General features: G+C 40.2%; 1 protein-coding gene across 2 annotated transcripts in view; it reads right to left on the bottom strand.

Moving 5' to 3' along the window:
- The window catches only part of bean1 (brain expressed, associated with NEDD4, 1), a 47,865-nt gene extending 25,290 nt beyond the window's left edge, over positions 1 to 22,575 (bottom strand). Inside the window, exons 1-2 of one of the 2 annotated variants that reach the window (XM_042432608.1) lie at positions 22,424 to 22,575; positions 14,348 to 14,467 (exon numbers count right to left, since the gene is read on the bottom strand). In XM_042432608.1, the coding sequence (XP_042288542.1) occupies positions 14,348 to 14,372 (25 nt within the window). In that variant the 5' untranslated portion in view covers positions 14,373 to 14,467; positions 22,424 to 22,575. Of the gene's footprint in view, positions 1 to 14,347; positions 14,468 to 15,200; positions 15,252 to 22,423 lie in introns of those variants that run through there. The other variant, XM_042432609.1, reaches the window with a different exon arrangement.
- Between the last annotated feature and the right edge of the window lie 2,490 nt (positions 22,576 to 25,065).

The following is a 25,065-nucleotide window of genomic DNA, read 5'->3' as shown; positions in this document are numbered from 1 at the left end:
ACACAATATGCTGGACAGAACGCCATGAATCAAAAAAAAAAAAACTGCTGTGAGGAGCAGATTTTTCTGCATTCAAGTATGAAAAGTTGGCACTGAATAACTTTAAGTCCTCCAAATTCTTTCAGTTCATTGTTTGTTGGAATTGAGATGATTTAAAGTGTGCTCTACTGCAGAGTTTTTCTATCCAGCACTTTAAGGACACCGGCTGTTCTCTCTCCTGAGTCACGACTGTAGCTTCTCCCTGTTTTCTGTTACAAACTGAAAACCCTTCAGATTGCGACTTGCACCTGACCCGTACTGGATTTGCATCAATTAGCACAGGCACTAATTAACCTCTCAGCAGGTGTTGTTATTGTGCCAAAATAATATTAAACTTACTGTACTTGTTTAAAATTACAACAGACAGAAGGGATTTATTTCAGATTATTTTTTGACTGGTTTTAAGCCTCCAGGATGCTCCAGGAGGAGAGCTATTTTTACTGCACTTTTGTAAAAACAATTATTGTGGTTCTTGTTTTCTCTGCAAATCTGCAATTTAATTCATGTGGAAGGGCTTCTTTCCTACTATTACTACGCCTCTTTTATAAGTTGCTCTGAAGAAGAGTGTCAAAATCAAAATGACAGCTTAAAAAGAGCAAACCATTAATGCCATAATCATCATTCCTCAGGTCTAGAGAGTGTGTATGTGTGTGAATAAGAATATACCCAGTGTGTGTTGTCAGCATCAGAGTGCGTTGATAACAACGCAGGAGGATGACCTCCAGTCTCTGAACCTCTTGGGATGCGAGAGATATTCCGCTGCTTGCAGAAACACTGTTGTTCCTCTTATTCTGACACGTGAGCAGTCTGAAAACTAAAAATATCCCTTTCAGAAAGACTCAAGTAAAACATCACTGTTTCTATTGAATATGCAGGGATAAAGGGAAAAAGCAAGTGTACCTGTGTGTGCAGGGAAGGACGCAACTGCTGCAGCAATGAAATGAAGAAAAATATTAGAAGTTTGCAATGCTACAAATGAGGTAAAATCACATTAAAAATATCACCTTAAAATTAAGAAAATAAGCCAAGATTCAGATTTTTACCTATGTCAAAGGATCCATAAAGGCTGCAGTAGGTTTTACAGTAAAGGATGCACAGTATCTTTATTTGCAGAAGATGTCCAGCAGTCGTGGCTGTGACATAAAGTGACAGATGTTATCTCCTCACTTGTGCAGTGTCCTGGAAAAAGCTTCAACCTTCCTACCGCCTGGTCAAAGGACAACAAGAGGCTCAAAGAGAACGTGTCTCTCTCACACGCACATCCCCCCCCTGTCTCTCTCTCTTTCCCCTCTGTCATCGCTGTCTCGCTGTTCTTTCCTTCCTTGTCTCTCTGTGATCCTTCCTGTTGTTCTATTGAACAGATACCAGGAGGAGTTTGGTGTTGGTGGAAGGAGGACATTGGCCATTAAACCATCATGTCGCATTACCACTGGAGCAGGGAAAGGAGGAGGAGGAGACGGAGGAGAAAAAGAGGAGGAGGCCCTGAAAACATCTTTGATGATGAATAGAGAGCCAAAGTCATGACGTCAATGCAATCTCTCATTTAGCGTTTCTTTCATCTGCCTTTCTGAGCAAATGAAGTGTCTTCCTGTAGTTTCTCCACTCAGCATCCACTACAGCAGTTGTTATCAGAAATTTAAACCTTTTTTGTGCTATTTTAACAAAGTTACAACTTTTTCATTGTGCGCATCGTTTTACAAACATGTCTGAACTAGCCGCGATCCCTCCACTCACTCATGTCTCCTCTACTGTGTCGAACCAATACGTTTAGACCGCAAGGACTTATGGGATGTTCATTTAAAAAAACATAAATACTGAATAAACAACAATATTAGATCACTGATGGGTGTGGTTGGGTTCTCTGCTGCACCTGTAAACACACCCGACAGTGATGTCACACAGTCCAGTCATACACGTCACTGCAGCAAGGTAAAAAGTTAAAGCACTGGGGGTCAGCAAAAGCAAGATTTTAATGGGATTTTAAATTGCTGTTTAAAGAAGCAGCTAGCTAAACACTCCAAAATTCAAAACATCAAATCCCTTAAGCAAATCCATATCTACCAATCCAAAAAAACTAATCCTACGACCCTTTCAGACATGACACCTCGTTATATAAATGAAAAGTGAAACACAGCATGTGATCAAACAGGAATTAAGTAAGAGATTCGGTTTAGTGTCTTCTCATTTTATATGTGTGTGCTGTCAAACTTTGTTAAAATAAGCAGCATAATCTTCAAATAATAAAATCTGATGATAATGAAATCGACAAGAAAATGTATTCATTGTGAGAAGTAGGGACGAATGTCCTTCATGATCACTTCATGCACAAGATAAGTTTTAAAATGCAACACTGATCCAACCTGTGAGATAACAAAACACACTCTCCTTCCTTTATATCAATACTTCTCAGCTTACAGATGTTTTCCAACGACACCACTGCTTCTTCTTGTGCACCAGTTGCCAAATAATGTGCGAGCATTATTATATCTCTTCCTGTAAATATCCTGTCACGTCTGAATTAAGCTGTGAGGAACATTTGAGTAACAGACACTTATTAAAAAGCTATTAGTTTAACAGTAGATGAAGCCAACGACATGAAAAGGACTCTATAGTCCACTCTGTAATGCCAGCCTTTAACATCTACTTAAGCTAATTATTGATTTTTAGGGCGTAATTAAAAAGCAATGCATGAGGAAACTCTGTTACAGTGATAAGAGACTATTTGCATTAAGTTACTATCCCCTCTGTAGTGTCATTTGTAGTGAGTTGTCCAGCAGTGAGCTGATTGTGGCCGTCCAACAACAGCACAGGGGAGCATCAATAATACTGGAAAGCATAAAGAAATAAAAGGCTTTTACCATTCTAAATTTAGGAGAGAAAATACATGTGTAGATAATTGTTTAAATGCAGGCATGTTCACTGTTTGTTTGTGCGAAGACTGTGGTTGAGGTCTGATGCCGCTTCAAGGTTGACAGCTCAACGAGACGACTGACAGGAGCGGCGGTGAGAATCGAGGGAAGATGAGGAGGGGCGAGAAGAGCGTAACACTTTGCTGACTCAAGGCAAAAAGTTGCATACCGTAGACTAAAAATGACAAGTGGGGATTTCATGTTGACTGGCAGCGATTACATCTCTGAATTAGTAAACGTGTCTTGGTGACTGCGTATGTGATGATGGTTTTCCGCACAGTTTGAATGTGTGAATGAATGTGTCTGTTTGGATATAACCATCCAATGAGCTGCAAAGATCCTTTGACAGCAAAACCTCAAAGTAAACTGGCTTCCATATACAATGTAGGTTAACCAGTATAGCTATATTATAATATTATTACATTACACTGGTATTCTAAGTATAATAGTCCATTCATTCTAAATCTAACACAAACACATCAGTATTAAATTAAGATGTGTATTAGATGACATAATATGTGGGTCACAAAACATCACTGTGTGTATGAATATGGGTCAGAATACATCATACATCCCCTTAATCTCTCTCCCTCTCTCTTTCTCGCTCTCTTTCCCATGTGGGATAGATGGCAGAGAGACAGATTATCACACCCTGCTGGCCCACATTCCTGCCTTCCCCTCGTTTAATCATCCACCCCTTTTTATTCACTCGTTCAGCTCCTACCATCCCTTGTTGTTGTTTTTGTCATCACTTGTTTGGATCATTCATTTCCACGAAAAAAAACCCAACCCTGATCAAGCCTAATTCTGATGAATTATGGGAATTATGATTCAGAGGAATTAGGTTTTTAGTACAGTGTTGTCACATTTGTAGAGGTTTGAATACAACATGACGTTATTTGATTTTGTTCTGGCTCTTCTTTCATTTTTATATCTGCATTGATAGCAATAACACAAAACGGATTCATACTTACCCTCTGGGATACATACATAGATACAGAGCGATGAATGATGTTGATTAAGCTTTCATCACTGATCACTAAAAACATTTCCTAAGAGACAAATTGTTTTCAATGAATGAATGAATGAATGGTATCTCACATCCAGATCTATCCAGACCGAGGAATGATTTTGTTGAGACCAAGCAGCAACTACCACGTCTTGAGGCTGAAGCCACTGAGGAAGTGCGATGCCACTGGACTTCAAACTGGCTCAAATACAAACTAATGGGTGACAGCATACCTTGCTATGTCCATCTTTATATGGTTGAGACAAATTGCAGTTAATACTAGAGGGAAATTATAGAGGGAGGAGAGTTGACTAGAACATCCTTTAATTCAGTCAGGGTCACATCTCTATCAATGGGCCCGAGCAATTTGGTTAGATGAGAGAGGGTCAGGACCAATCAATGTCTTCATTTTCATCATGGTGTAGCCCCTGCGTATATAGGCTAACTCCTTCTTAAAGAAAAATGTCTCATTTTTTAATTCTTTACACGTTATTAAGATGGATCTGGAGCTGTTAAAAGGCACCTCTGATAGAGCTACAGGCTAGCAGTTTCCCCCTGCTTCCAGTGTTTGTGCTAAGCTACTCTAAACATGTCACAGAACTACCTTTGTGTTGAAAGCACAAAGAGTAAAATCATATCAATCTTTTCATCTAGCTCGAGGTGAGAAAGCAAGCTAAAGTATTCCCCAAAATGTGAGAGTATTGGGACAAATATTGGCATTATGTTGTAAAGAAAATATTGCTTCAATGACAAATGTTATAAAATGTCCTCTGCTGAAAGTCTTCAGGCGGATTCGAACTGATTCCTTGTTAGTTAGTTAGTTCATGTACTTGCAGCTGTTGGTTTGACAAAAAATTAATGAAAATGTTTCAATAAGCAGGTGCATTGGAGGCCTGGGAGGTTTACTGGATGTCCTGTGGTCTGGTTGTGTCAATGCAGTGAGTTAGAGAAAAACCCGTATAAATAAATTATGTCTAAAAATGTGTATTTATATCTTAAAAAATGCAAATATAGATCACATAAACTCAGTGTGACTCTGTGGTGGAAACCAAAGTGAAAATAAATCCCGGCAATGACTGCCGTATATCCTTCTGTGATTGGTCAGTGATCTCTGTAAATCCAGCTTTGATTGATCAATAAACACTGCAGATCAAGTTATGATTGGTTTGATTGGTGAATGAGCTCATAGATTCGACCCTGACTGGTCGGGGAACACTTTAAATCCAGCTATGATTGGTCAATCAAGAGTTCAGCACTACAGAAAATGTAGCGTTTGATCCATCTACTGTCCCCCCCCCCACACACACTTTATTGTTGGCTGTGTGCACCCACACATGCACACACTTGACCATTTCCACTGAGGCCATCTGGTGAAATTCAGGAAATGAGCTCTGATTACTTTTTTTCACTGGAGAGTGTGTGGCTCAGATGTATTTGGGGACAATGACTAATTTCCTGTTGCCATCACACCTCACGACAAGTCACAACACAACACTTGTCATCTCTTGCTCTTCTTGTCCTTCTCACCTCACAGAAAACTGCTGCCAAGATGGGTGAGAATATAATTTTTTTTTTTTTCATCTAATGAAGTAGCAAATTTGATACGGATTCATGGTTTTGAATGTTCAGCAGCTGAGTGCCAATGAGCACTTTCCCTGAATCTGTCTGCTATAAAACTCTGACAACTGGAAAAAATAATCTTTGACTAAATGTTGAAAAAGCAATATTCAGTTTTTTTCATTTTTGTCATTTCACGGCACTGTTCACACTGCCGCCTCACTAGAAGAAGCGCCCTTGTCTGCTTTTTCTGTAAGTGGCATTTTTATTTGATTGACAGGTGTCTCAGCCTGTCACGCTCAGCTAAAGTGGTCAGACTTGCTTGTCCCGTCATCTTCTTTGAGGGTTCACCTTGTTGCTGTAGTTTCCTTGTCCAAAACAACTGATAAGATGGCGAAAAGCGGTAAACCAACGATCCAGACTCCACAGTGTCTATTCAGAAATCTATGAGTGACATCACAGACACAGTATCTGTTTTTACCCATTTCTACTCTTCTACACATTTCTGCCTTCTGTCTGATGCATGAAAAGCTGTTCTTGGATGCATGCAGGGATAAACAACACCATCCTTGAAAAAACACAGCTTCTATAGTTAGTACAATGTTCTTATAAGTTGCCTCTATTTAAAGGTGCAGTGTGTAGAATTTTGTGGCATCTAGCGGAACGAACTATAATATTCATAAGCATGTTTACTCAGTGTATAATCACCTGAAAATAAGAATCATTGTGTTTTTGTTACCTTAGAATGAGCCTTTTATATTTATATAGGGAGCAGGTCCTCTTCCACGGACGCCACCATGTTGCACCGCCATGTTTCCACAGTAGATAAGCAAGGACAAACCAAACACTGGCTCTAAAGAGGGCCTTTCATGTTATTTGCAAGCCACCATAGGTTTTTTTAACATGCTTGGAAGAGGATGGTGAGGGGAGGGGTATTCAGTTGGTTGCAATCTGCCACCTCACCACTAGATGCCGCTAAATCCTACACACTGGTCCTATAAGTCAAAGCTGCCAATCTAGTAGCAAACTAAAGTCAAAGCTAACAGTATATCTAGCTAACACAAAGCTAATAGTCTAATACCTAGTTAAAGTCAAACTGTACATGCAGTTTTATTTTCTGTCAAAGTTAAACTATGGGGGGGCGGGGCACTAAATCCTACACACTGATCCTTTAATAGAACATATAGGATATACAGTCAATTGAAAATTCACCTTACTTAGTCATCTATTCACGTCTCCTCTCTGGGACCTTTGCCTGATGACTTTCCACTTACACAATCATTTCTCTAACCACATCGCCACCTCTCTGACCTGACAAGACAGTTAAAAGCTGTGAGATTGTTCTGACATTTTAAAAAAAAGAAAGTGTTAGGGGCAGAGATGTCCACTGAGAGTTTGACATGCAGCCACATGCCCAACTGGGGCAAGTTTAATCTCAGTAAACCAACACAACAATTTCACACAAGACATCATGGTATGGTGAGAATTCAACTTGGAGCAGCCTTAGGGCGTTTTCAAACCTGCCTTGTTTAGTCTGCTTGAAACAGACATGTTTGATTCGTTTTCTCCCACTTGGTGTGATTGGGTTGAGCAGATCTGAACACAGCCATCCTACTCAAGTGTGCACAAACACAAAATGAAGGGTTCGATTGTGGTGGAAACATGATCCAACCTCAATCTGACTATTAGGCGTACTCTGCAAGTCTGAACTAAACAGCTTCTGTAACCAGGTACGCTTTGCTTACTGGGATGCAGGTGAGTTGATATGAAATCAACAGTTGCTAGCAGCTAGCTGGAGAATGAATTGAGATCCAACTTGGACTAACGCAACTAAGTATTTTGCATTTGGCCAGAGGAGCTTCTTCAGGACCTTCTTCTTGAATTTTACTGTGTGAAAAGAAACCGAAACAATGGAAAAATGCACCAAATTTACCAAATAATCTCTGATTCGGACCAGAGCAAACAAACTTTAGATTTGGAAACGCTCTTAGAAACTGTTTATCAAGATATCAAAATATATTGCTATATTTTCTTTCAATCACAGTATCATACTATAAATCATGTTAAACCTAGTCTGTTTCAAATCAGGGACCTGTGGCCTGCCAGACGGTCTTGTACAAACCTCACCCAAAAAACAGACAGGATCCCCCCCACACACGACCTCTCAGACTAATTTGTTGAAAATCTGTCTCTGTCTGCCAACACACCAGACAATCTGCCCGACAGACAGTGTTTCTATCCGTTTTTTTTTTTCTGACAGGACGCTGAAGGAGGATTACACCCAATCCAGTGAGTGCTGGTGGCTCAGTGGCAACTGGAACAGTCGGATAAATAAAAGCCAAAATAGTCATAACATCATATCACAGAAGCCCATTTCAGACAGACCTCTCCCTTTTGAATTACAAGACTGTGATCTCTTTCTTTCCCTGACCCTCCTTGCCTCACACTCTGTCTGAGTCTCTCTTTCTTTGTCTCTCTATGTGTGATTCCCTGTGCGGCTCTCGGCCTTTTTGCTCATCCCTTTCCCTCCCTCTCTCTCAGAAGTGCTGTGTAGGGGATAACGATGGGCAAGAAAAGCATGGAGGAAAGGCAGAGGAGATGATGAAATAGAGGAGGAGAGGGGAGGAAGAGGTGGTGTTTAATCATGTTAAAACAGCTCCAGCACACACCCGTCTGTGCAGCCTTTTTCGCCTCTGCATGCACAAACACACACGTATTTATGGATCGCACATGTTGCATAACATGTTGTAAACTGTATGTCATGAAATTATTGGGATTGCAATATTGTAAACAGACAATTTTTCCATCCATCCATCCTTACAACTAATAAACAGTTCTGAGCTATTCAGTTATACCCTCTATCCCTTATATATTAATTTGATTATACCCATAGTAAATTTCACTTTTTTTACGTGTAAAGTGGGAGGAGGGGGAGACTTCAAGTGTGGTCACCTTAGGGCACCACACTGTGCTGATCCAGGCCTGCATCCATCCATTCATTCAGCATGTTGACATTGAACAGCAGAGCCAATACATCCATTTCAAAATGACAGAGCTAATGAACTAAGGAGCAGGATGCAGCTTGGACTGACTGAGTGTACTGAAGTCAAAAGGATCCGGCGTTAGTCAATATTGGCACCGAAGACATTAGCAAAGACATTTACCCTTCACTTCTCCTTCCTCTCTCCCCTCCCTCCCACTCTCTCCCTTTTTTCTTATTCTTTCAGTCGTTCCAAGTCACCTCCCTCAATTTCTCTCTCCGCTCTTCTCCTTTAACCCACTTCCCCTTGAGAGTGCCGCTGTTTCCTCCCGACACCCATTCCGCTTCGTATACCTTTCTCCTGTCCACTGCTTTCCCTTCTTCCTCTCATCTGTATCACATCCATCCTTTTCTTTTTGTTTCACCCCATAATTCATCACCTCTCTCCCTCTGTCAGGTGTTATAGATAGATAGATAGATAGATAGATAGATAGATAGATAGATGGATAGATAGATAGGACAAAACACTTTTCCCCTGCTACTTGTTTTCCTCACTCTGTCTTTCACGCACACACACACACACACTTGACCACCTGTGGTGTGTATTAATTGTCTATGGGCCCTGATGGGGGGTTAGTGAGGTGGAACAGCCTTGGTATTTGCTGACCTGCCGGGCCGTGAAATCTCTCTGCGTATGCACACGCCTCATATCCATTTAAATAGATTTAAATAAACAACCTTACACTGTGACTAGATTGGACGAGAGCACGGACGGACGGATGGATGGACGGACAAGGAGAGATAGTTGGATGAGATAGAGGGTAAAATGCCGTTAAATGCAGTTTTTCCTCCCATTTCCATAAAGCATAGGAATGTGATGATTGATGGCTCGGTGGCGAGGAGGCGAGGCATCGTGGTGCAGCGCTGATAGATGGATAGATGATGTGTGCAGCGAGGGGGAACAGAAGGAGATTCCATTTCAGATCTGCCCTCATCTGATGCACGCTCACAGCGGAGCTCTAATATGTAGATTGTGTTTAGCCTTTATCTTTTGCAGTGAGAAGCTGGGGCGTGGGCAGACACACACGACCAAACTCTCACATGTCCTTTAAGTTATCACTTATGCACATACACACATTTGTTTAACTATTTAACGCAGTCATCTGTAACTTTTATGACACTGACACATCTATATTGCTCACGGTTATGACTGAGTTTTGAGAGATCAGATATTAGAATATTACATCTCATGATAATAGTTGTGTTTGTTTGTTTTGGACTAGTCTTTCCAGTGTTTTAGCAGCAATTTGTCCAATAACCCTGTATAAGACATGCTAGACAGTGTCTTAACAGAGTAGAAACACTTTTCAGCTTTTCAAATTCACTCTGTAATTATGTTTACCGACTGTGTGACCCTCTCTTCCAAATATGAAGACAGATGTGGAAGTTTATGCTGGCAGTTGAGGACTTCATGCCCTTCTCAGGGGCACAGCAACAGCAGCAACCCTCAGGCACAAACAGCTGCCATGTGGCACATGTCAGCCTCCATTACACACTGCAAAAACACCCAAAGGTGGGTCAGGATAAAGTTTTCAAAACCTTTGATTGTGTGGGAAAAGTTGACTGACTTTTTAAGCCTCAGCCTTGCTTTGCTTCTTTCATATGTGGCAGCTGCAGCTGTATTCTCCTATTGGTGGTCAGTGAGCATTATCATCTGTTGAGTTCCTTGCATCAGTAAATATTTTAAAGAAGGGAGGTAAAAGTGTTAGTGATAATTGTAAATGATAATTGATTTGAAAAAACATGGAAAAATGGGAAAAACACTGGACGTATGGAGCTCCGAACATTACAAACTTGGGTAAACATTTCTCTAAAAATTATTTAAAAAAAAAAGGTTTCAGCTCAGGTTTCCATGCTGAAATGTGTACATCACTATGAAAAACACATTTAAAGGAAAGATATATTACATTTTAGTGAGGGATCTTACTGTACATGATCTCCACAAGGATAACCTCACCTTACTACCAAACTTTCTTCCATTCCAACTGTACTTTTACCTTTACTCATTTTTATGTTTAAGGTGTGGGAGTCGTTGTTTTGCATGTCACAAGTTTTAAATTTTGTCCATAAAGTCTAAAGTCCTGAACTTTTAGTTTTGGATTCTGAACAAGTCATACTGTGCTTTTCACCAAATTTAAAACTGACTAATGATACTGTGGCTCCTGCAGATACATACCCTCAATACCAGGATGAACACCTTACAGCGGTCCATTTTATTCATACAGCCCAAAATCACAAACCACAAGTTTGCCTCAAAGGACTTTACAATGTGTAAAAACTTACAACACACTTTATTCTTAGGCCCTTGCATCAGATAACCACTTTGCAACATCCTAGCAAGCACCCACAACACCAAAGCAAGCATCTAGCAACACCATAGCAACCAACAAAAAACCCATACAACCACTTAAAAAACCCATGGCAACCACCTCATTGCTTTGTAAACATGGAGGATGATTAGTAGAATATAAAATTAATACAAATCATGAATTCTTTCTAAAAGTTATCTTAAAATAATCTTCTCCAGATGTCTTTATTATTTCTTTATATTTTCCAACATGGTCTGACGTCATTTCCAAACTTGATCTCACATGGTTGGACTCTGGAACAAGTCTTTTCATAGGACTACATAGAGCTGTGTAAAATGTCAACCTGTACAATACACCACATGGAGAAATACCTTATTTATAGAGCTGCCCATCCCAAAGCTTTTTATCTGTCTCTTCGCTCTGTTCCTTTATTCATCATTCTATTTCTTTTCCTGGGAGGGGAGCACTGTTGGTGGAGGTCTAAACGCCCTGGAGCAGCTGGAGGGATTTCAGGTGTCAAGGGAGGGAGAGAAAGAGTCAGAAACGGATATGAATAATAGATCAGAGAGGGAAAGAGAAAGTGGGAAAGGGAATGAGGTAGACATAAAAGGTGAGAGATGGAGAGAAGTCAATAGAGAGAAAGAGAAAGAGATATAAAAGGGGGTGTCAAAGGGACAGAGAGTCCGACAGGGAGGAAGCAGAGAGATGCATGGACCCGAAAAAGAGGAAGGAAGTAGGATAGACAGTTTTCTTGGAGGGCAACCATGACAGAAAAACACATCTATAAAAGTCATGCATCTGTCCATCCATCCATCTGTCTATCTATCTGTTCATCCATCCAATCATCCATCCATCTGTTCCCCTGTCCTCCTGTCTCTTCCCTGCCTCCAGTGTGGTCAGGAGTTGTTGCATAAGACAGCGATTCATCTTTTATTGAGATGGGAAGCTTCTATAAATATGTCTACCTTGTTCTCTGGAGTTTAAAAGCTCAACCTGCCTGTAATCCAGCTAAAAATAACAGAGGATACCCATGACAACAACAACAAATCCAAATGTACTGTACAGTAGAAGCACACAGGACACAACTTCTGTTCTTTCCTGAATTATTTCAGGACTGAAAGTGTTTTTGTTGACAATAAATCATATATTTTTTAGGTCTTCCTTAAGAGGCTGTGCTCATTTACTGACAAGAGTTAAAAACGACTTACTTATATATAGAACCCCAATATTGACTGATTTTAAAAGCCAGTGCCAACATTCTTGTTTTGAAGCTGCCAGTTTGCCTTACCTGTGTTGATTTTCATTAGCTCAAATGAATTTCAATTGAGTGTATGTGCTTTCCCTCAGAATTTAATGGAAGTTTTCAGATCTTCAGGGACTTTTTGGCCCCATTTACACCTTGCATTAAAACACATTTTTGGTGATCAGATTGCAATTGGATAGTGCTTGACCACATGAAAGACAAATTGAGGACGGATTGTGATCCAGTCAGCCAAACCATCTCCGGAGATGGTCAGGGACGCATTGTGACCACATTGAACATGAGTATAAATGCAATTTTGTCGTGAATCCACATACAACAATTACGTGGGCGGAAATACGTAATCGTGTGCAACTGCAGTAAGAAAGCTACGGCTATTGAGGACACTTGGATGGAGTCAAGATCATGGATGCATAAAGAGAACTGGATACAGCGTTGGAGGTGGAGCCCTGTTTATTCCTATGAAAGATGCTCAGTGGCACATGAAGTCAAAAAAGCTACATCCCACTGTAAAAAAACTACCCAGATGAAAACATACTGCACACACTCTATGGACCCCATGCACCCATAGAGCATGCTAATTAGAGACTTCCGCTGGCTGAGATAGCTAACTTCCAGTTAACTTGAATGGGGATAAAACAGTTCAACTGTGTGGCTTTTTTAGACTTTTGAAATGTCATCGGACTGAATAAAAGCAATGCAAATTCTGATTGTGGGGGTTTGTGATGTTTAAAAAATGTATCTACTGTTTTACAGCTGCTCCTTTTCCCATGATTGTGTGCAGGAAAATGCTTTTTGGGCCCCTGATGGACCTGGAAGTTGTAATTACATGGTTTGGCCACTATGTCAAATTGACTTCAAAGCCTGGCACTGTTCCTGGGGGCTTGGTCAAGACGAGACCAACTGTCTGCTTTCAATTTGGTTCAACAAAAGTATACAAGCAAAAGTTGGCAATTCATATGACAACTGAGCCATTGGCAATGTCAACAAAAAATTAAACACATGAAACTGGCATACAGAAAATTCAAGGATCAATGACCAATAATAATCATTATAATAAAACACCAGTATAATCAGTTATGTATCCTTGTGACCACAACTTCTTACAATACAAAATACCAAGAATAAAAGTATAATGTTTTGTTTCATTTCCTAAACACTAAAGATGTTTTCATCTTCAATACATCATCTATTAAATCCTTCTTTGAATTTAAAGCACTTTGAAACTTTAGTCTTTTGTTCTAAAGATAAGACGGTGTCATCTAGTAACTCACTGACAAAATGTAAGCCAATTTAAATAGATGCACCTCCAAATCTGAGGCCATGATGCTCTGCTGGAAAAAGGTGGACTGCTCCCTCTGGGTTGGGAGTGAGTTGCTGCCCCAAGCAAAGAAGTTCTAGTATCTCAGGGTCTTGTTCACAAGTGAGGGTACGATAGAGCATGAGGTTGACAGGCTGATTGATGCAGCATCAGCAGTAATGCAGGCGTTGTACCGGATTGTTGTGGTGAAGAAAGAGCTGAGCCAGAAGGCGAAGCTCTCAATTTATCAGTCAGTGTACATCCAAACCCTCGCCTATGGTCACAAGCTTTGGGTGGTGACTGAAAGAATGAGATCACGGACACAAGCGGCCGAAATGAGTTTCCTCAGGAGAGTATCTTGGCTCAGCCTTGGTGATGGGGTGAGGAGCTGCTCCTTTGCATCGAGAAGAGCCAGCTGAGGTGGTTTGGGCACCTGGTTAGGATGCCTCCTGGACGCCTCCCCCTGGAGGTGTTCCAGGCACGTCCAACTGGTAGAAGACCACGTGGCAGACCCAGAACATGCTGGAGGGACTACATATTTCTTCTGGCATGGGAACGCCTTGGGGTGCACCAGGAAGAGCTGGAGAGTGTTGCTGGGATGAAGGATGTCTGGGTTTCCTTACTCAGTCTGATGCCACCATGACCCGGTCTCAGATAAGTGGTGGTTAATGGATGGATAGATGGATGGATGCATAGGTGGGTGGGTGGATGGGTGGATGGATGGATGGATGGATATTTTTTTGCTGAATGATGCTTCTCTAATCACCTTACCTGACATTACAATGTAAGATTCGTTCCAGTCTAATATCAGTCTTCCAAGGAAAACGTATGCTCCTCTCAAAACTCTCAATACCAGAAGGAAAACAGATTAAAGCATAAAAACAACATGAAAGGAAGTAGGAAAAGGGGTTCTTGTTCCTTACCTGAGCAGATCAATTTCATCAGCATGAACCCCTGTTCACTGGGTTTCCTATTGGCACATCTCAACAGGCAGGAAGCCAACTTCAACTGGTCTCTACCACACAGTGCTGCTATATATGTAACTACAAAGACAGAGAGAGAGGGAGAGAGAGACAGGCAGCAGATCAGCAGATTAGAGAGAGGAAAATGTGATGTGCAGGCCTGCAGGAAGAAAGCAGGGGAAGAAAACAAACAGCAGACAGGTAGATGGAAAACGATAGAAATAATGAGAGTAAGAGAAGCTGTGTTGTTTTACCAAAAGAGAGAGAGAGGGGGGGAGAGAGAGAGAGGGAGGGAGGGAGGGAGCAGAGACTGATGTGCAAGTCACAACCTCCAAGCCCGGCTGTTTATAAAGCCCCAGGCAATGCGTGTGTGTGCATGTGTGTGTGCATGTGAGGCAGTCAAGTGGCTATCCACGCCTCCCTGTGTGTGTGAATATGTGTGTGTGTGTTTGTGTTTGTATGTGTGTGTTCATTGCTCTTTCCGGAACATGACCACAGAGTTCAAATGTTCCAATCAATACCTGTACCTAACCAATACTCTACCACACACACACACACAGACACACATGAATAAACACACATGACTACTGCTTTTCTATAGGGGAGTAGTACTACAACAACATCAACGACTACTACTACTACTAATAATAATAATAATTATTATTATTATTATAATAATAATATCCATAGTAAACATAATTTGATCCTTTACTTTCCTGCATTTACACATGTATACCATCCACTATTCTGTACATAACATTTGGAATTGTTGCACTTTTTTTGCCCTGTTTTGCATTTGTGGTTAGATGCCTACCTGCATTTTGTCATCTCAGTAATGGTGCTTTTGTGTAATGACAATAAAGTTGAATCTAATCTAATCCATAGTAAATATTATGAAAATAAAATAAGTACAGCATAAACATACCTAATGAGAAGAAAAAACTCATGAGCAAGAGTATGAGCATGTTACTTTGTTTAGAAACGGTTACAAATACTAATAACAGTGAGCTAGCTAAGTGTGCGTCATATCACAACCTCTTTATGCTAAAGTTATTTATGATGTAAAACGTAGCACAGCACAAAGTCAAGAAGTTGTGATATGTAACACATCCAACATGCAACCGAAGCTGTAAACGGAACCGCATTCCTGCACATGCTCAGTGCCTTACACAGAACTACTCTCCTGAGACTGAAAACATGATCGCTGTTATTAGTCTTTGGAGCTGTTTCTAAACAAACTAATGTGCCCAAAACTCTTTGTGATGAAGTAACATGTCACCCTGTGCAGAATGGGATGCCATCCCACAGCGGTGTGTGACCAGGCATGGTGCCAGGCTGTTGTGGCTGTGTATGGTTCTTCCACACGCTACTGAGGCTCCTGTTTGTTAAATGAATAAATTGTTAAATTGCTAATATGTCTTGTTTCTTCAAACTTCAATCATCCAATCCACCAAACACCAAACAAGAGTCAATGGCAGAATAAGCTGTTTGGCATTGGCAGAGAAGATTTGGCAAATTTTTCATGGGCGCAACCCAAATACTCAGCTCTGCTGCTTATCCCACAAATGCATGTTCCTTACAAACGTGGCACCATTTAAAAGGGAAATAAAGCTTTCCCTTTTTCCAACGGTATAAGATTTATTGCCAAGAAGCATTGTTACAACAAAGAAATAATCTACCAAACACAAATTTCCTTACTTTTTGTGCTAAGATTATATATATACATTGAACAACATTTTAGTAAGTAAGCATCTCTTTGTCTCTGAGATAATAACAAGGGTCAAGTTAAGGTCAACTGTATTATCACATCTTTATTACTGTTTGAAAACCACCAGCCATTTCTTTTAAAACTCCCGTGCCCTCACACTATGCATCAAGTGGTTGGGCCTGACATCATCCACAACACATCCTCCATGCTGCCCTGTCCTCTGACCCTTCCTCATACCTCCACCTCACCTACAGGCATCTGTTAACGATGCCTCCAACTGTTACTGGACTGGTTTGTAGATTTATGTGATTGCATTGTGGAAGTTTTATTATTAAAGCCTACTATTGTTGGATTATGATGTGGTTCTAGTATTTTTAAAGCCTTGTATTTATTAAGAGATATTTTACTGACAGCCAACTTTAAAGCCTTTTGGCCATTTGGGTCTCTTTGAATTCCCTCTCCTGAGATCTCTTTCATTTTTTCATCATACACTAAGAGTTTTTGATGTTTTTCTTGAACTTCTGAGTGAGTTTCTTTGGCTTCCTGGAGATCACCACCAACTGTTGGGAACCACTTCAGATGTGGACCTATAATACCTATATTCCTATATACCTTGATTTGGGTAAACAGGATGTCAAACACATTGCTGCTGTCAACTCACAGCCATGAAAAATCATGAGCACTGCTTACAATTAAATCCCTCACTTCCTGTCCACTGAGTGTGTACAAGAGCATTGGTGCTTGAGTGTGTGTGTGACCAAGCGGCAACAACCACAGCTTTAAATATCAAAGCCAATGCGGAAGTCCCTTAAAGTGCAATACCACTGACGGTTGCTAGATGCTGGCTCCAAAAAAAGTTCTGGCTTCAACAGACTCCCATTCAAAAAGCATCAACTTCTCACATGAAATACTAAGTCGAAAGATTTTTTCAATGAGTCATTATGGGCTCAATCTCTAAATTTGGGCCCTCTAATAGGTGTGCTGGTGGTCATTTTAGAAAGTATTGTTCCATTAATAAGATATCAGGACGAATAGTAGCTTTGATGTCTGCTGTGTGGGTGTTGATTGACAGTTGTGATTGACAGCTCACTCCCGTAAGCGTTAGCGTCAGTGTGAGGTAGCGGGGTGTGTTTCCAGAGTGTGAGAGGAAACACCCCGACCTGGCTCCAAACAGAAAAGATGGCGCTGATCATAAGCAGCAACTCTGGGCTTCAAACTGGCTCCAATACAAACCAACAGGGGTCACGCCTTGCTACGTCCATCTTTATATACAGTCTATGTGTGTAACTCACGTGAACCTATGATGCATTCTGCTTTGTTGTTACATAACTGTCCCTGCTCACATAGACAGATATTACAGACAACACACTCTGGCAGCTAGACTGATCTATCTCTCTTTCCTCTCACACACACACACAGTTTGTTGTTCTCACCCCAGTCTTGTGTGTGTGTGTGTGTGTGTGTGCGCGTGTGTGTGAGAGAGAGCGAGAGAGAGAGAGAGAGAGAGAGGACAGAACTCACAGGATTTGTGTCAACTCCGACCCGACTGCACAACACAAAGTTACAGTAACAGAGAAACAGCTACAGTCGGAGGAGTGAGTGAGAGAAGAAAAAACATAATCTGACCTCCTCTGAATTACAGTAAATGAGAGTTAAAACATCAAAAATGAACCATTTTACTAATAACCCTGTGTTGTGTATTAATATGTTTCAATACTCAGGGTTTTGTTATGATTATTCATTATAAAAATTGTTTGTAAAGATATTGTAAAATTCAGTGAATTCATTTTGGATTAGAATTTTATTGCATGTTTACATTTATTGTTTTGCTTTGCTGATATCTATTTGTTTATCAAAGTAAATTGATATGATGATTTACATTGTGACAGGTCATAAATGCTTGTATTGATAAATTGGAACATATTCTGACTAATGAATGTAATGTAACTATGTTTTAAGTAATGAAGTTAAGTAAGAAGCACACTGTAGGTGAATCTGTTTATTAGCCAAATTTCAGGAATTTCAACCGCAGCATTGAAGCATCTTTATAAAATGATTACTGGCACCCCAAACTGAGCCTTGAAATTTTATATGTTTTAGCAAGGTGAAGCTCTCTAACCTTTGTTTCTGAGATATTGGATATAACTGTGTATTATGAATTTACATGAAATATCTTATTTAACCCATGCTATCCAGGTAAAATTAATAATCTTCCATATAATTTCACATCTTGGCAAGACATGAAAAGAGTCATGATGGGGAAGTGAGGAAAGAGCTAAAATGATGGAGACAACACAACATAAAGACACATTTAATCCCTGTTGTGGAAAAACAAATGCATATCACTCCATTTCATGCATTAACAGGAAGAATAAGAGACAGGATTTTTATGGACTTGAGAGTTTAAAAATGGAAATGATGTAATTTCTCTACAGACTTGCATTGCTTATACTGTACTTGCCAACAGGAGGCTACTGCCAATTTCTCAAAATCACGTATAAATGTCCTTAGAGACAGTTTGGTTAGAGATGAAAGGCTTGTGAAAATCCTAACTGGACGAGTAGAAAAGGATAAATACTGTATATACTTTAAATCTCACATGCAATCACAAAATTTCTGCTGCTACTACCTTGCATGCAGTTGCACCAGAAAAATCATTTGTTAGAACACTTAAGTGACATCTCGCATTCATGAGAGTTATTGTCCATCAAAAAAACATTGATGAGTGTGTGACTTTATGTCCTCCTCCATACCAGCAGTAAGCATTGGTTCCTTTTAACCTTGAAGGCCTCCTCCTTTTACCCTTGAACCTGCATTAACTGGTTTTTTGGTCACTTGGGGGAAACAAGCAGAAACAAGTTGTGAATGCAACACTGACATATCATGTTGAACTTGTTAGCAAACAGCTTATTCCCACATCCAGCAGTTACAGAGCAACATTATCATTCATTTTGAGTCGTGTTCATGTCCACCTGGTGAATATAAGTCCGATATTCACTCTCTTTTATCTCTGTTTTTGCTCTCTACCAACTCCTGAGAGAAATATCTGGCTCTTTAGCTGCTAAATGCTCCACTATGTTCACCAGCTCGTCTATAGCTAACTGTGTCTGTTTGGTGCTGAGCAGGTAGTATACAGTGGCTTTTTAGAGCTTTTTCTCTGAAAACAGCTGCCTGCTCCAGCAGCAAACGGTGCTATGAGAGCGCTGAGAACCAAACAGTCACAGCCAGACAGTTAAACAATGAACTGAAACTCGCTATAAAGCTTCGTAAAGCCGAGGGGAGCTGAGAGAGTCACTGATTATTCTCTGTAGGTTCATCACTACGAGCCACGCCCAACACATTACACACTGACAGCTCAGACAGTGGAGGACTTGTTGAACAGAATAAAATACTGTGAAGTTACCACAAAACACAATCTATGATAGGCATTGTCACATATTTCTAAGTTGTTACACCAGCGCTGGTAGCAAAACAGCTCCAGACAGTGCAGAGCTCGTAATACTCCACTGATTAGTCAAAAGCAAGCAGCGATGGGGAGAGAGATGGTCGGGAGATTGAGGGGCAGGCTCCTGGCTCAGGCAGAGAAAGAGAAACTAAGGGAATCAGCTATTGCCTGTAGCCACAACAGCACTCCATCATTTCTTCATCTCTCTCTCTGGTATTCCCTCTCTCTGATGCTCTCTCTCTCTCTGTGTCCCTCTCTCCCTCCTCTCATCCATCTCCTCCCAGCTCTCTCTGACAGTCTATTTGGCCCACACAGCCCTGTCATCCATTCAACCTGTCAGTCCTGGCAACGGCACCAATCTCACACCGACTCGTGTTTGTAGCCAAGCAGGCGGGACCTGGGGTTACAGCACCCGTGCCATCGTTGAAAGACCGCGGGTTAAATTCTAGTGACACGCGGGTCAAAGAGTCGATCCAACAGTGAGAGGGTCAGAGGTTCAGTCCTCGTGGAACAGAGTATCCATCAACCGTGACAAGGTTTTCATATAATTACTGTATTTAAGTAACTTCTGAGTGCTTAAACTTGTTAGATTTTTTAAATTGAGTACTTTTACTTAAAGGGAAATACCTATTTCTTTTACAATCTGGATATTTTCACTCACACACAACTTACACTACACTATTAATAATGAAAGATAATTAATGTACTATATTTATATACTAAGACTGAAAAAACTACATTTCAGGATCATATCCAGAGACCAGTCTTTGTTTATTGGATTTGTTAGAACTTAAATAGTGAGTGCCAGACTGAAGTCAAAGGGCTTTTTGTAGCGTTGACCTTTATGGCTCAGTGGAGAGAGAAAGCCACTTAGATAACCCATGGCAGGGCTTTGATTTACTCTGGGGAACCCAACACTAAGACTGTACGCAGTCCTGACACTGTCAAGTGCTTTAGCTCAAACTGTTCACAACTGTCACTGCAAAAATCTTTAAAAGCTGGAAGTTTTGCTGTGTATCATGAATTAATTCCTGTTTGGAGCAGCTGTGATGCCAAATTGAGGCTGCAACAATCATGAAACACACAGTTAACTCTTCAGTATGATTGTATTGTATTGTATATTTTTGTCTTTTCTTGGTTTTTATGCATTTTGTTTTTACCAACTGTTATCCAGTTCATGTATTCTGTTTTTATATTGACCCATGAGGTTTCAGTACCTGCACCTGTTTGTATTCCCTTTCTTTTATAGGCCTGAATAGTTTTTATATAACTGTAACACATTCGTGCATCACATGCGTGGTGATCTGAGTGATAAAGTAACCTACGGTATGAAAACATTTGGTCCAGCATTCGTCTCTGTGCTGTTGCTGTTACTGTAAGGTTGTAAGGCTACTGTACTTCACTGCTGAAACAAGAGAGCGTGTGGGAGGAAAGTTGAGTGAGAGAGAGATGAGCCTATCTAAAAATCACTATAACACGCCTACAACATTCCTTTAGAGACGTTCAGTGTGTTTGTGCTACTCAGTAGTAAATGTGGTTCATTTTACTTTTAATTGCCTCTTAAATTATTACTGTGATTTCCAGTTAGGTTTTTAATCATGGTATAGTTATTCAGTAACTGGACTAAAGGTAGATCTTGTTGTATTTTTTGGTCTTTTCAGGGACAGAACTGTCTAACACACTGGTCCAAAGCTATAGCATATGATTCATTCAAATCATTTTCATACTCATCAAACCATTCAGTCAACCATTCTGCATTTGTAATGTGTCTCCACTCATTTATTCATGTTTTTCCTTTAATTTGTCACCTGTCTGTGTCTGTAGTATTGTAAAATACCGTATAGCCTGTTAAGAGCAATGGAGGAAGACGTATTCAGACCCTTTACTTAAGAGGAATAGTCACGCAAAAGTAGGTTCTGCATTCAAAATGTTACTTTTGTAAAAGAACAGAGGTTTACTGAAAAATATGATTAAAGTATTAGAGTTAAAAGTACTCATTAGGCAGCAGAATGGCTCATGTCAGTGTTAATTACAATGTGTTAGCAGCATTTTCATATTGCAGCAGGTTGAGGTGAGGCTACTTGTAACTACTTTATACACTGTTACTCTCAGAATTAATGCCATTTTATAAGCTGATCATAAGTGTTGAATGAACTATGCAACTAATAATTATTTTTATCATCAATTAATCTACAGATTATTTTCTTAATCAATAATGTTTTGTCTATAAAATGCCTGAAAATACTGAAAATGATATAATTTCCCAGAGCTCAAGGTGGTGTCTTTAAATGTCCTATTTTGTCTGAACAACAGTCCAAAGTTCAAAAATATTCAGTTTACGATCAGGAGAAGCATTAAATCCTCACATTTAAAAAGCTAAAAGCAGCACAATCTTGACATATTTGCTTGTGGACACTGAAATAAATGTTTGATTATCAAAATAGTTGTCAATTAATTTCCTGTTGATCGATTAATCGACTAATTGTTGGAGCTTTATAGAGTAGCATGAAATAAATGTGCTCCGGTAAAGAACAAATACTTCAAAATTGTACTTAAGGTACACAAGTTATACCACAAGTGAATCAGTGTGACCTGCAGTAGGATGTAAATGATAGTTTTGATGCCCTCCTGTCAGTGCACCAGTAGGAATATGACATAATATCATTGTGATACTGCAGGAGGTAAAGTACTATGAAGACAATGTCACCATGCACTCACTCTCAAACACCAAGAGTATCAAAGGTATTGCACTACAACTATAACTCCCCAATTATAGTATCATATGTGTATTTATAATAGTTTTCGCATCACCAGAGAGAGAGACAGAAGGAGAGATAGTAAATCGTGAGAGAGATAGAGAGAGAGAGGGACACTGACTGCTTACCTGCAAAGACGTAGAAATATGTTTTCCACGCGCTGGCAGGAGTCCTTTCATCAGCTCCTTAATGTCGCTTCACATCCCTGAACACAACGACAACATCCCAGTCCGACCACTGGCACCCAGTCCAAAGGTCCTCCCCCTTCTCTCTCTCTCTCTCTCTCGCTCTCTCTCTCTCTCCCTCTCTCGCTCTCTCTCTCTTTTTCTCTCTCTCTCTCTCTCCCTCTCTCTCCCGGGACTTGGCCCACCTCCTCAGAATAGCGCTTCGTTAAACTCTCGGTGATACCCGAGATTTTCCCGCACGATCATCAACACTCAGATCGTCCAGAGCATCCTCCTCCGAGCCGCGTCCCGGCCGTCCTCACATCCGAAACATCCTCACCATCATCACTGTCACCACCCTCCAACCCGCAGAGATTTGTTGTTCTTCTTCCTCTATGATCATTCCCCTGTCGATACCAACATCATCATCATCATTATCATCATCATCATTATGAGCTATCGGCTGCTTTTTCTCTCCAGCATCCTCCTCCTCGTCTGACTCTGTCCTCTGGCTTGCTCGCCGTGTCTCTGTCCCGTGGCTCTGCTCTGACTGCAGCCCAGTAAGTGTGTCATGCCTGGGAAGAAGAAGCGCATCATCCAGGGCAGGCAGTCAGTATACTGATGGTGAGACAGCCAGTCAGGAAATCCCTCACCAAAACAAACCGCAGTGATGCTCTGAAAATATTGACAGAATATGCAGAAACACCAAAAAAAGCTACAAGTTAAACGTTAAACTCAAAAAAACCTGCAGGTATTATCCAGATATATTTGGTAAGGTGGTGTCTAGTAAGGTGTTTACTCCCACAAACAGTTAATTGTAAGGAAGTTTGAGTGATATCAAAATAAACAGATATATTGTACATCCAAGTATAATTTGGAATATCATTAAATATTATAGTGATACTAAGTGGTAACAGAAAGAGATATAATATCAGGTATGATAATATATCAAATTACACTATGTGGACACTCCTGTTTCCATACTTTTTTGTGTTCTTTACACCTTTTTCACTGCTAATATTTTGAAGTGCCACAATAGGAAAAGCACAAGTGTTACTAATAACATTAACAATGGCTCTGTTTAATTGGTAGTAAGCCATGACAGTGAGGTGAGCCAGCATGCACAACACCAGGACCCTTAAACCAAAGCAGCTAAATTTATTTTTATTATTTACACCTGTGCTTTTGCCGCAACATGTCTTCTGGGAAAAAGGCCTATACCCTAAGGCCTATATGCTTCAAATTTTGGTGCAACAATTTAGGGAGTGTTCCTTCCTTTCTCTACACAGCAATGCCAGCACACATAAAACCAGATAATAAAAACATTTTTCCAAGAACTTGACTGGCTTGCACAGAACTCTCATCTCAACTCCATCCAACTCTTTTGGGATGAACTGGAACGCTGACTGTGAGCCATCTCTTATCAGTGGTCGACCTCACTAATTCTCTTGTGGATAAAAGGGAGTAAAATCTATTCCTCTTGGAAGGTTGTTCGTTGACTGTTTGTTTTGGAAAGACATGTTGGGCGTCCACCTACTTGGTTCAGGTTTCTACATACTTTTGTTCAGCCTTTCACATTTTAATTTATTTTAAAGGCCCTGCACAATCATGCAAAAACCCCACAAAGAAGACTTTAATTCTTCCGTCTGATCCAATGCTCTGACTTTCCTTTCACCTGTTAAGGCAGGACTTATACATATAACACCTTTATCAAATGAGTACATGCTGATGTCACGTAACTCCCATCGTAGTGCCACCCACCTTCAATGAACAGAGCTATAATCAGCCACAACAAATGAAAACATTTGTGTAGGTGTGCAGAGCCTTTATTATAAGAACAGATATACTTGCCATTCCTTCAATCCTTGTCTGTGGACTTTCTAACAAACTCTGCATCACTTTTCCATGTTTTACTGCCCACTGCCTGTTGGAAGTTAAAACTACATTTTCTCGAGTACTGAGGCATACTAGTACTGATACAGTGCCTTTTCCTAATTATATTTAAGAGGACAATGCAGTTATTGTTCACTATGATTTAAATTCAACATGTCATATCCTAATATACTGCACTGTTTTAATGTAACACAAATGACTAAACTTATAACTAAATAATTTTAGAAAGGGAAAGATGTTCTAATCTCTAATCTCCAATAATAAACTGATCTCAAGCAATTTCAGCTTTTTTATGTTCAATAACACTCTCAATAGGGCTGAATTAGTACTTTTAGTTTTGATACTTTAGTTAATTTTACTCAAGCAGGTACTTCCGGGTCTGAAAAATGAAGCCAATGCGGAAGTGCCTTAAACCTGCATTCTCTCTAATGGCCAACAGAGGGCGACTCCACTGGCTCTAAGTCCGTTTGTATGGAAGTCTATGAGAAAATGACCCTACTTCTCACCTGATTTATTACCTCAGTGAACACTTTCCTAATGAGTTCATGTTCTCAATCGCTCGTTTTAAGTCTTCTTCAATATAGCATGATGTTCATTGTGTAAATTATGGTCCCATTTAATTTAAATTTGAGGATAAAGCAGGGTATGCTTCAGGGCGTGGCTACGTTGTGATTGACAAGTCGCTACCATGGCGACAACGTTGGCTAGGTAAC

Source organism: Thunnus maccoyii, chromosome 14, assembly GCF_910596095.1.
Source record: "Thunnus maccoyii chromosome 14, fThuMac1.1, whole genome shotgun sequence".
Taxonomy (NCBI): Eukaryota; Metazoa; Chordata; class Actinopteri; order Scombriformes; family Scombridae; genus Thunnus; species Thunnus maccoyii.
The sequence above is the reverse complement of the archived record's forward strand: the minus strand, read 5'-3'. Positions and strand labels throughout refer to the sequence as shown.